The following is a 12,129-nucleotide window of genomic DNA, read 5'->3' as shown; positions in this document are numbered from 1 at the left end:
TTTGATGCTAACAAGAAACTACTAAGAGAACAAGTAACGTGATAACAGTTGCTTCTGCACACAGAACAAAGCCCTGCTCATAAAAGCTGTCCTCCCCAGAAGAAGGAGCCTCCTGGAGAACTTAGGTATCACTTAGGTAACGGTAAGGAGGGTACGGGGGTGTTAGCACTTGATATCCAAGAAGCAAAATGCGAAATGGTTGTTTTTCGCGGATTCACTCAGTTTGCCTCACCAAATCCCTCTGAGGTAGGTAAGAGGCAGGTGACATCAGCCCCATTTTACTAATGGGGTAAAGTGAGGCTCCAGGACTTGCTGCAGGCTACCCCACAGATACACACCAACAGCCACAGAGAAATAGCAGTCTAGCGCCTTTTAGGTTTTCCTTCCCTGTCCCAGGCAATGCTTGTTCTCTCCGTAAAGGCCCCTCCCCTAGGTTCAGCTCAAGTCAGTAAGTATCAGGTGGACCATTTAGCTTATAATTTTAAACTTTGATGTCCTGGAGGGAAAGGAAACCAAGTCTATGGAAATCAGCCAAAGCTAGGGCATCTGGGAACAGTGGTACCTCACTCCAATGAAGGGGTGGGTTTGTGGGGTTTTTTAAATATTTGTTTTTGCCGCAATGCAGCATTTTAGGGAGGGTCTAGTTGGATTAAAATCTATTGCTAGACCAGCCAGGGTCCTGAATGTGATGACCACATCACACCTCCCCAGAGGAGGGGGCCCCTCTCTGGCCTGTTGCCAAATCAGAGTGGATGGGTATAGAGCCACAGTGTTGACATAGGCCCAGGTCATGAAAGCAGAAAACCTCCCCAGGGCTGGGGCCAGAATGGGGACATTAGTGTGTGTGTGTGTGTGTGTGTGTGTGTGTGTGTGTGTGTGTGTGTGTGTGTGTGTGTGTCCGTCCTGGCCTGATCAGGCTGCTTCCCTTGCCAGAATGGGGACAGTAGTGTGTGTGTGTCTGTGTGTGTCTGTGTGTGTCTGTGTGTGTGTGTATGTGTGTGTGTGTATGTATGTGTGTGTGTGTGTGTGTGTGTGTGTCCGTCCGTCCTGGCCTGATCAGGCTGCTTCCCTTGCCAGAATGGGGACATTAGTGTGTGTGTGTCTGTGTGTGTCTGTGTGTGTCTGTGTGTGTGTGTATGTGTGTGTGTGTATGTATGTGTGTGTGTGTGTGTGTGTGTGTGTCCATCCTGGCTTGATCAAGCTGCTTCCCTTCCCCCTGCAGCCTGTACTCCCCCTCCTTTCTCTGACTTCAGAATGTAATTGTTTACTTAGTGCCACTGACCAGAGACCCTGGCAGTGCTAACACCACGGAGTATTTCTAACTCGACGACCTGCAGCGCCTCCAGCCTAGTGACCCAGAAGCCAGTCACGCCGATTTGTAGACTCAACACCTGAGGCCCAGCTCAGCGAATTCCAGCCACGGTTATGAATTTGGGAATTTTTCCAATTACTATGGCTCATGAGGCAATGCGACAGAGGACTGCCACCCATCCAGGTCTGCCTGGAAAGCACCCAATGCTGAGCTTTCCTGGGTGCAGTGAAGTAACATGTGCATTTTCCAAGCTTTAACCACCAGGTCCTGTGAGCCTGTTACTCCCCGCACCCGGCAGCTCAAGGGTGTGTTTCCAAACAAAGCCGGGGTGTCCACAGTTGCACCCAGACATGGTAAGCCAAATGGCAGAGTGTCCTGGTCCTTGGGAACCAGTTCCCGCTGGGAAGCCCAATGCCTGTGCTAAGAAGTAATCCTCAAACCGGTGACTGGGCCAAAGCATTGCACGGGAGGCTAAAAGTCAGTGAAGGCGGTGCCCGGGTCTGCCGACCGGACCAATGGGGCGGGCATCCCCGGCAGGCAAGCTGGAAGCCCAGCCCCATCACAGAACTGACTCCTTGGACTCGGGGGTGCTGGCCGCACGGCCGGTGGGGTTTGGGTGTGTCACCAGGGGTGACGTCTCCTCCTCCGACTTGCAGTTGGGGACGGCCTCCACTTTGACCTCGCTCAGTTCCTGCTCGCCTCTCTTCGTCGCCTTCTGATTCAGGTGGTGGAGGATGCCTGCACCCAGGGCATCGCCCTCCACGTTCACCACGGTGGTGGTGCGGTCCCTGGGAGGAAGAGAACAGGCAGGCATTACAGCCAATGCAGCCTGGAGCCACCAAGGGGTGGATGTCACCTTGGGCTGAGCCACCAGGAAGCTGTGACACGGAGGGAGAGCAAGCTAGTAAGGGTACAGGGCCTCCCTTGATGCTAAAGTGACTTTCTCCAAATACTTTTTATGAAACTAACAGATCCTCAAGAAAACTTGGGAAAAAGAAAAGTACAAAGGAGAAAACAAAAGTCCCCCTGTCCCCCCATACTCTGCAACCCTGAGTAAACCAGTATTGACCTCTGGCTCTGTTTCCTTCCAGAAATCTTTCAATGTATGCATTTCATGTGTGAGACACCATTGTATAAAAGTTACAGACAGCTGGCATGATCGCATAGATTCCGTCCTGGGTCCAGCTTCTCTCCCACTCATGGTTGCGCTGTGGGAACCTGCCTTCTTGGCCTCACTTTGACACTGCATCTCTACTGAATTGTAACCTCCACATGCTTTCCCTGGCTGATGGCAAACACCATCTCACAGAGAACAGTGCTGTCATTTCCAGAAGCTTGTCTTCCCAGACCCCCATAAACATCCCCCATCCCTGGGGCTCAGAGGAAGTATTGTGCCCATTCTGAAGAAAGGGGGAAAATGTGACCTTGCCCGCAGCACTGGAGAAGCTGAGGGCTGTGGAATCAGAGGTCACGGTGGCACAGGGCTCCTGTGGCCGCAGGTCTCACCTGGGCAGCCCGCTTGGCGCCCCGCGTCCCTCGTCCTGGCTAAGTGCCCCTTCATGCCTGCACTCCCCACGTAGAGAAAACAGCAGGGTGAGGAAGGAGGCAGGGCCTCTGACACGCAGCTCTGGTCCCGTCCAGCTCACCTCAACCTACCATCGCAGAGACTGAGTTCCCTCCCAAGTGCTCTCTCTGGACGAGGCGGGTCTCCAAGGCACATGTCACATTTCACCCCAGAGGAGCTGTAGGGATTCTGAGAAGCCCCTTCAAGTCTCTAGGGCTTAAACACAAGATTGGAAACCACCATTCCCAACCACCATGGGTAGAGCCACGAGCCCAGGGCCAGGCTCCAGTGTTTAGGGTATCCCATGCCCAGCTCTGACTAGCCTGGCCAGGGGTGTCTTTCTTCCCCAGTGTTGACTGAATGCTCTTCCATGTGCCTAGAACTCTTCTGTGTGCTATGCATGTGTTAACGCATTTAGTCTCCACCATAACTCTGGTGTAGGTTCTGTTCTTATCCCCATTTGACGGATGGGCAGACCAAAGCACAGATGGTTCATATCATACAACTAGTAAATGGCAAAGCTGGGATTTGAACCCAGGTACCTGGGCTCCAGTGTTCATTTTCTTATTCACATGCTCTACTGTCCAACATCAGTACCTCAGCGGACCTTCCCTATAAAACAGGTATTGTTTGTATCTGAGAAAGGTATCATGGGACTCAAGGAAGCAACACTCAGAAACTGTTCTGTGTCTTTATGGGAGCCCTGGTAATGGTCATCTGGATCACGGCTCCTTCCTAACTCCGCTCCTGAGCCCAAGCCATGGCATTCGCATTAGCTGGGCTCATCTTTTCTCCCCTTGCAGAAATCACTCCTTGGACGTTCCAGGCCAAGGATGATCATTCCCGAAAACTCGCTGCTCCAATGGCTATGACCCCTATGCAGCCAACAATCTCCATAGACCCTTGGGCCCCTGGCTTTCCTGAATGTTCTCAGCAAGTTCTCAGTAATGACATGTTTTAAGTTTCGCAGCATGCCCCAGGCCAGCGGAGTGCCAAGCTTCTAGGGAGCTCAATACAGACTTTCTTTTATTCGGTGCCCTTAGGACTTGCTACTTACACAATCCAGTCCACAGCCAGGATCAGAGAGAGGTCATGAGTGGGCAGCCCAATGGCCTCCAGGATAATGGCGATGGTGAGGACCCCTCCAGCTGGCACACCCGCTGCTCCAACACTGGACGCTGTGGCTGTCACTCTAGGGGATGGGACAGCAGGATCAGCCATTAGCCCAGAGTATGAGGGGGCACAGAGACATGCAGAACATGGCAGCCATGGCTTGGACAGTGAAAACCACACGACCCTAGAGTCTGTCAGCTGTGTCCTTGAGAGAGGTTCCACTCTCTTCAAGTAATGAATTCACGCTGTTCTCAGTTTACAAATGAGACACCTGAATCATGGTGAGATTGGTATTCATGAAGTTTTTCAAAGGAAAGCACAAGAAAAAGGTCTCAAGTTTTGAACCAGGCCTAATGATGAAGGAAAGACTATAGAACTTACAGAATGGTGAAAATCTGTCCTGCTTTCAGCTCCACGTTGTTGAGCTGGGCAATGAACACTGCGGCCACACACTGGAAGATGGCTGCGCCGTCCATGTTCACAGTGGCCCCGATGGGGAGGATGAACCTGCCGATCCTCTTGTCTACACCATTGTTTTCTTCAATGCACTTTATCATAGAGGGAAGGGTTGCAGAGCTGGAAACGCAAACAACCAACCGTGAGAATAGTCCTTCCTGGCCAGGCTAACATATTACTCAGCTCAGACCTGGGAACAGAGCAACTGGCACCATCCTAGTTTATGGCACTCTCCCCTTGAAATAAGAGAAATATCAGAATTGTTGCAGAGTTCCTGTCTCATGTGGGGTTTTGTTAACTCCCAAAGTATTCAAAATTGGACTCCTTAGATTTACCTGTTTGTTTTTTTTTACCTGGATACCCCTGTTCCAAATTTCTCAAGAACCACACATTGTCTCATGGTACAAAATGTGAGTCTCCTCTCTTGAATGTTTTTCCTCCCAAAAAGTAAAAGGCAAACTATGATTTTTTTTGTTTCTTTTAGACCAAGAAGCCGAGATGGCTCTGAGAGTTTGGAAAGAGTAACTGTGCTCCTAGATTACAAAGAATAAGACCCGCTCTCTCCAGTGAGCTCTACAGATTCTGCAGGGTGTGGCTGGCACAGCTGAGAGTAGGCTTGTTTCTGCCTAAGCTGGAGAAACTTACCTCCTTCATTCTTTCCCCCCACTACCTTGTCATATACATATAGCCAGTCAGGATGGGAGGAAACATGCAGTAGGGAGGCAAAAACTAAATGTGTGAGTGAAACGATGTGTCGCCATCCTTTGAAAGTTTCCTTTAATGTATTTGGAAAGCCCAATTTTTTTGTGAAGGATTTCTAATAATGACAAGGTCCATCTTTTGTGCTAAATGAGATAATCCCACAATACTGTGGCCTCCTAGAGAGCTGAGCATGCATCCCTCACCAGGATGCCTTGGTCTTATTTAGGAAATAATTCACCCATCCAAAGGGGGAAAGAATTGAGCAGGTATCATTCTAGAAACTTCCCTGCAATGAGTTTTTTTTTTTAACATCTTTATTGTAGTATAATTGCTTTACAATGGTGTGTTAGTTTCTGCTTTATAACAAAGTGAATCAGTTATACATATACATATGTCCCCATATCTCTTCCCTCTTGCATCTCCCTCCCTCCCACACTCCCTATCCCACCCCTCTAGGTAGTCACAAAACACCAAGCTGATCTCTCTGTGCTATGCAGCTGCTTCCCACTAGCTATCTATTTTACGTTTGGTAGTGCATATATGTCCATGCCACTCTCTCACTTTGTCCCAGCTTACCCTTCCCCCTCCCCGTGTCCTCAAGTCCATTCTCTAGTAGGTCTGTATCTTTATTCCCGTGCAATGCATTTTAAGTAGCTTCCTTCTTCCACTTAGGCAGAGGTCTAATTAGGGTGAAGACCCACAGTTGGACTAAGTAATGGTCCAGTTGACCTCTAAGCAGCAAGAAGAAGGGAACGAGGCAATCCCTCATTCTGGCAATCCTAAAAATCCACTTCCATAAGAGCTGTAGGGCTGGTAGTACAAAAAAATCATATGACACCAATTTAGAGTCTGCAAGAAATTAAAATATGTCAAGATGATGGTTGTGCATCCACCACAGGCTCATCTGGTTCCATATTAATACTGCTCAGAGCAGCCAAGGGCACCTGAAACCCACTCACCTGGAGCAGGTGGCAAATGCTGTTGCAAATGGTGTGAGGAGGCCCAGGAGGAACTTGAATGGGTTTTTTCTCGTGAAGACAAAATAAATAAGTGGCAGAACAATTCCTCCGTGAATAAAATGGCCCAATATGGATGTGAAGATATATTTCCCCAGGCTGGTCACCAGCACGATGATGTCCTTCATTTCCACAATCTTGCTTCCAACCAGGAACATGATGCCCACAGGTACGTACCTAGGACATGAGCAAAGGGCACTGGTCAGTCAGGGTGGTGATGCTGGGGCTGAGAGATGTAGGCCTTTCCTGTCACAGAACGCAGGGACTCTCAACTAGGTGGTCTTCACCTCTCCCTAGGATGACCCTAAGGAACAGAAAAGGATGGGGGCATACTGTGCCCATTTTACAGGCCATGAAACTGAGTAAAATTAACATGATTGCTCATTGTGGGTGATGGAGTCAGGACTAGGACACAGACTTCTTTCCCCTTGGATATTGTATGTTCTTAACAGCTGGATGCAACCAACCTTATGGGCTCCCAAGTGGAAAGGCAAGGAACTCTTCAAGAGCAAAGCCTCTGGGGCTGTGAGCTTGACTTTCAGCTTTGCTCAGGATTGTTCTGAGAACTTAGAAACACAAAAGACACCTCTTTTGCAGAATTGCTGTGATACAGAATTGAGCCAAAGCTGGGCCTTTTGTGAAGTTTTAAATTCTTTGTGGTTTGGAAAACATGATTCTGTGGGAAAAAGTCATTAACAATGACCCTCTGGGAACACACTCTTGGAGCGTGAAGATTTTTTTAATCGCAGGATGGGAAGCAGGAAGGGAAGAAATGAACTATGGGCGCTACAAAGAACCAAAGCCTGCTGTTTTGAATTTAATATAAATTGAGGAAGAATTTTATAACTATCGACTTTATTTGTAAATTTTTTTTATTGTTTTTGTTTTTGTTTTGCGGTATGCGGGCCTCTCACTGTTGTGGCCTCTCCCGTTGCGGAGCACAGGCTCCGGACGCGCAGGCTCAGCGGCCATGGCTCACGGGCCCAGCCGCTCCGCGGCATGTGGGATCTTCCCGGACCGGGGCACGAACCCGTGTCCCCTGCATCGGCAGGCGGGCTTCAACAACTGCGCCACCAGGGAAGCACCTATTTGTAAATTTTAATTATATACATAATAATGTCACACGGTTCAAATTTTAAAGGGTACAAAAGGGTGGAGTCTGCCTTCCACCTCTGTACCCAAGCACCCATCTTCCTTCCAAGGAGACAGCCAATGTCACTGGTTTCTTGAGTTTTCTTCCCAGTGATATTCTAAGCAGTATTATTATTTTAAAATCCCATAGTAATACATGAAAACATTCTCCTTTCAAAAAATTAAAACATTAGAGATTAGGCCAAAATCTTTAGGGACCATCCTCAAGCCAGCCCCCTCCTCTGATAACCACTCCCACTTCCTATGCACGCATAGGCACTTTTTGGGCAACAGATCTCTCGCTGTGGTTAAGACACTCAACTGGGTCTGCCTTTCCAAATATCTGCTTCTGTAACTAATACATCACATTGAAGGAATGACTGTAAATTGGTTTCCAGATTGAAAACAAATGTCTTAACATACGAACATCACTTTATGGCACAGTTTCCTTTAATCCAACCTTTGGGAGGATTTTAGACTAAAAACATAAGCCAGGAAAATAACTCGACGTGATGAAAACATTTTTTCCTTTCTAAAAATATTTTTCTCCCCTGAACAACAGCAGTCATGTGAAGTGTCATGTTTACAAAATAGAGTCAGATCTGGAATTTTGGGGTGAGCAAGAAAATTTGGTTAAGCAAGATAAACACCACAGGGGAGGCTCCGAATCTGGCTTCCCACCGAATCTCAAACTTTCTTACCAAATTCCAGGCTTCTCTCCTAAAATCAGTGCAGCTGCCATCCCAATGCCATCTAAGAGAGAGACATTCTGGGATATTCAAGGGTTGACAATAGGAAGATGCTTTGTGCACGAAAGGATAAACTAGTTTCTCAGCAACGAATGGGTAGAAGTTAAAACCCACAAAGTTTGGTTTGAGTAAAACAGCAGGATAAAGCTTATGAGGCATTGGCACTGAAATCGGTATGATTTCTGAGAAGTTATTTTGAGAGATCTTGTCAACTTTTTCCTTGTTAGCCAGAAATCAATCTGATGGTTCTTATTAAATAATTACCTTTTCATTGACATTACATAAAGAAACATTCATATAAAGGAAAGACCATTCCAAGTTTACATATATGTATGGAGTGAAGATGGATTTACCCTCCATGTTGTAAAATACTATAGGAAGGGGCCCTTCTGAAGCTTGAAGTCTATCCTTTAAAGTGAAATGAGCCTTATTTTATACAGCAGATAGCAAATTTATGGAATTCATTGCCCTCAAGATGATATGGGCATCCCATGTGATATGGGATAGTGGTGGGACTCATAGATAAATCCCCAATGATAAAACCCAGGGGTCATTGTGGGTGATGAGGAAGTGATTGGTAACCATGACACATGCCTGTTTCTCTGAGGTCCTTCACCCCTTGTACCAAGACTGGCCTGTGGTACATCAACCACATACAGAGCACTGGTCCAGGTGGTCCCATAGGGGTGACCTAGAACAGCTAAGTCAGGTTCTTTTCTGGATGGCAGGAGAAATGAGAGAGAGAGCAGGTGGCAGGGTGACACTCACCACATAATCCATGACACCAGCACCATCGTCGCCTCATTGAGGGCATTGAAAAAACGAATGAGCTCTTCTCCTTCAGAGCCGAGTTTCTTCAGGGCCACTCCTAACACCAGGGCAAAAAGGACCAATCCTAAAATGTTCATACCTTCAATTTCTGTGCCAAAGGGGATCTGTAGGATCAGAGGGGACAAAGGGTCTAAGTTGACAACAGATGAGTGAGAATTAAAGAATGCATTTGCTCGTTGTCTCTGCCAGACTGAAACACTGCGCCCGGAAGGAGGAAAGGCTCATATTTTCTTTAACCCTCAGTGATTTCACAAATCAAGGGGCAGGAAACTCAAGGGGAGATGGAGTCTGAGGATATGGAAGTCAACAAACAAAATCTTCACCTAGTTGTTAACTCTGAAAGCTGTTCAAAATGGGCATAGGTTGAAGCAGAAAGTAGCGAGCTCATCATCACTGGATATATTCAACTAGAGGTTGGACAATCACTTCAAAGGGTTGCTTTTAAAAGAAGAGCTGATTGGTGAAAAGGTCCTTCAGATGAAGAGTCAGTGATTGTAACTTTGCCTCCTAAATGTCAACAAATTCTTTGTTGCTAGGCTCTTACCATAGTCTCCTCACTGACGAATTTCAAAAAAGACGTTCAGAATCAACATGGATATTTTCAGGATATTCTTTCCTAAATCACTGACTTAAAATGTACAGGTATAATGTATTCTTTTTTTCCAGCAGTGCTGAATCTCACTACTCTAAGCATATGTTAGAGGAACATTTTATTCCATCACAACACATTTTGAAATTCTGAACAGGAAACATGTCAGCGTGGTCAAAACCGAAAGAGCATTTTTTACCACCCTTCTAGTCTGAATCCTAGTCCCAGCTCTGATACTAAATAACTTCTCTGAGCTTCAGGCCCTTCATCTGCAAGATGAAGTGAAATGGACTAAACTAATAGCTTTCCACTTTTTTAAAAAAGTAGAGCTTTTCCTTCAATCAAAGAAAGGCTGGTAGAATTCAGAGCCACTCAAGCCCTAAGGAGGTATACTAGGGGGTGGGGAAGGGCAAAGTCCCTCCTTCTCCCCACGGCAGCTCCATGGCTGGATTGAATAATTCTTGAGGCTCCTTGTCCCTTTCAGCTATATAGCATGAAGGCTGGGACTTAGCTCAGTGTCTGGGAAACAACAGGTACTCAAAAATACTTGTGAATGAATGATGGTTATAGTGAGTTAAACCCCCAAGACAAATTCTATGTGCAGGGGTAGGTTAAATCACCTATTAATTATATTTCAGAATAGCCGAAGGGGTGTTATAAAATTATTTTTTCTAAGAAAGGGGGCAGTAGTTCCAATTCAATGAAATGGATCCACTAAAGATGGTAAATGGCCAAAGGAGCAAACCTAACCCGTGTGTTTCAAACAGCCCATTCAAACCCCAAAGTCTTCAGTCCGTCTGAGAAAAACAGGCATCATGTATGCTCCTTCAGTTATGAAGCATTATTTGTGTTATAAGTATTTGCCACAAGTGATCTCACAAAAAGTTTTACCTTTTCACGGGTTATGTTTCCAGTGCTTGTGTTGTGGGTCACCTCTCTATAGTTGGTTGCATACTGTGAACAAGAGAAAGAAAAACTCCTGTCAGTTCACAGCTGAAGACCACCTGGAGGAACCGAGAGGACTGCTGGGCCTCTTGCTACTCTATCCTTCTTCATTCCAGGTCTTCTGGGCATTCCTCACTTGGCTGGCCTGACAAGGGCCTCTGAGAACTGTACAAAAGTAACTTAAGACCAAGGCAGCATGCACTCCAGACTTCTGGTTATTTAGGAAGCCAAGGAAATGGGGAGAATTTCCTATGTCCCTGGGTCACTGGTTGGGAGAAGGTCTGCACACTTTCAAGCTGATGGTTTGATATCTCAAACAGCTTAGAGTTCATATTATTTGGGGAAACTTGGAATTCATTCCACAACGCCGAAGTACACTTTGCGATGTGTAATTTTATTTTCATTCATTTATTTATGTTCCACTATGTTCCAGAACTTATTTGAGCCTGACTGCTTTTCAGCATCTGTTTCTAATCTGCCTTCAGCCTCCACTCTCCAAAGCAAAGGCTGGAAGGCAAGACAGCATTTTCGGCTTTGGTCCTGCAGTTGACTTCACACACTTCTGCCCGACGCACACAGTTATCTCCCTGGGGCAGTATGCATTATCGTTGAGGGGACTCTGTTATAAGACACCCTTCCTGACCCTTCTAAGGACACCTAGCTTCTGAACTGTTAAGAGGAGCCCCTTAGAGGGTTCAGATCCAGAGGCTTGCTTTGAACTGGCCTTTAAAGAGCTCTGGTCTCTCTCAGCTTTGACTTATCAAGCTTTCAGACAGGCAGACAGGTTCAGCTGTCCCATGATTAAGGATGGCAGGGCAAACAAAACCCATCCCACACCTTCTGTGCCAGCCCCGCAAACCTTGTATTTTTCTCCTAGCTCACATTATACATACAAGCCACAGCTATGTTTATATGCAGGGTTTTTGTTTGTTTGTTTGTCTCTTTTAAAGAGAGGCTGTAAGTAGAAACAGAAAAGTCTTGGCTTGAAAAAGGCAATCAGTTTAGTGCATCTAATCTAGACCTTTATATTCTTTCTCTATATAAAGCATGGCTGCAGGGGAGTTACTTGAAGAATTGCTAAAATTAGGGAAAAACTGGAAACAACCATCATCAAGGGACTGGTTGAGTAAAATTATGATACTCTCATACAGTGGAATACAGCCAATAATTTATGCAGAAGGATATTTACCAACATGAGAAAATGTTAACAATAAGAGCAGGTTACAGAACAATATGTGTAGCACGTGTACATACTAACAATGTTATGTAGTATAATTATTTTAAAATCATGTGAATGTGCACATGTATATAAAAAACATACTGGAAGGATGTATACCAAAATGTTAATGGGTAGCTCTAGGTAGTGACTATGGGTGATTTTTATTTTCTTCTTCTTTTTTGCACTTTATTTTTATTTTTTGCAAGGAGCATACGTTATCCCTATAATCAGAAAAAAAAGATTAAAATGTATTTTTTAAAAATTCTAGGGAATTCCTTGGTAGTCCACTGGTTAGGATTTGGTGCTTCCACTGCAGGGGGCACAAGTTCAATCCCTGGTCAAGGAACTCAGGTCCCACAAGCCACACAGTACAGCCAAAAAAAAAAAAAAAAAAAAAATCTAAAATATTTAAGAGCTCTCAAAAATGTGATTTGAGGGTATTAGGTGATATGAAAAGATACTGGAACTAGTGGGATATTTTGGAAAATTTTTTGGTTTCTTG

The 12,129-nt window shown here is 45.8% G+C and overlaps 1 protein-coding gene across 1 annotated transcript; it reads right to left on the bottom strand.

Annotated features, from left to right (window-relative positions):
- Positions 1 to 1,021: 1,021 nt before the first annotated feature.
- On the bottom strand, positions 1,022 to 10,412 carry SLC1A4 (solute carrier family 1 member 4). The gene is made up of 6 exons (XM_028497124.1): positions 10,355 to 10,412; positions 8,812 to 8,978; positions 6,107 to 6,340; positions 4,371 to 4,565; positions 3,934 to 4,068; positions 1,022 to 2,100 (listed from the first exon to the last, which is right to left on the bottom strand). The coding sequence occupies exons 2-6, from the start codon at positions 8,949 to 8,951 to the stop codon at positions 1,872 to 1,874; spliced, it is 933 nt and encodes a 310-aa protein (XP_028352925.1). The 5' UTR covers positions 8,952 to 8,978; positions 10,355 to 10,412; the 3' UTR covers positions 1,022 to 1,871.
- Positions 10,413 to 12,129: the final 1,717 nt, after the last annotated feature.

The sequence above is a fragment of the Physeter macrocephalus genome, chromosome 12, assembly GCF_002837175.3.
Source record: "Physeter macrocephalus isolate SW-GA chromosome 12, ASM283717v5, whole genome shotgun sequence".
In the NCBI taxonomy this organism is placed as follows: Eukaryota; Metazoa; Chordata; class Mammalia; order Artiodactyla; family Physeteridae; genus Physeter; species Physeter macrocephalus.
The sequence above is the reverse complement of the archived record's forward strand: the minus strand, read 5'-3'. Positions and strand labels throughout refer to the sequence as shown.

Bases quoted from the DNA above. Each gene is read 5' to 3' on its own strand.
- SLC1A4 (XM_028497124.1), bottom strand. From the start codon at position 8,951: ATGAACATTTTAGGATTGGTCCTTTTTGCCCTGGTGTTAGGAGTGGCC. The intron at 6,341-8,811 runs GTGAGTGTCACC...CTCATGTCCTAG, and splicing joins CTGGTGTCATGGATTATGTG to GTACGTACCTGTGGGCATCA. The intron at 2,101-3,933 runs GTAAGTAGCAAG...TCTTCCTCCCAG, and splicing joins CTGGCTGTGGACTGGATTGT to GGACCGCACCACCACCGTGG.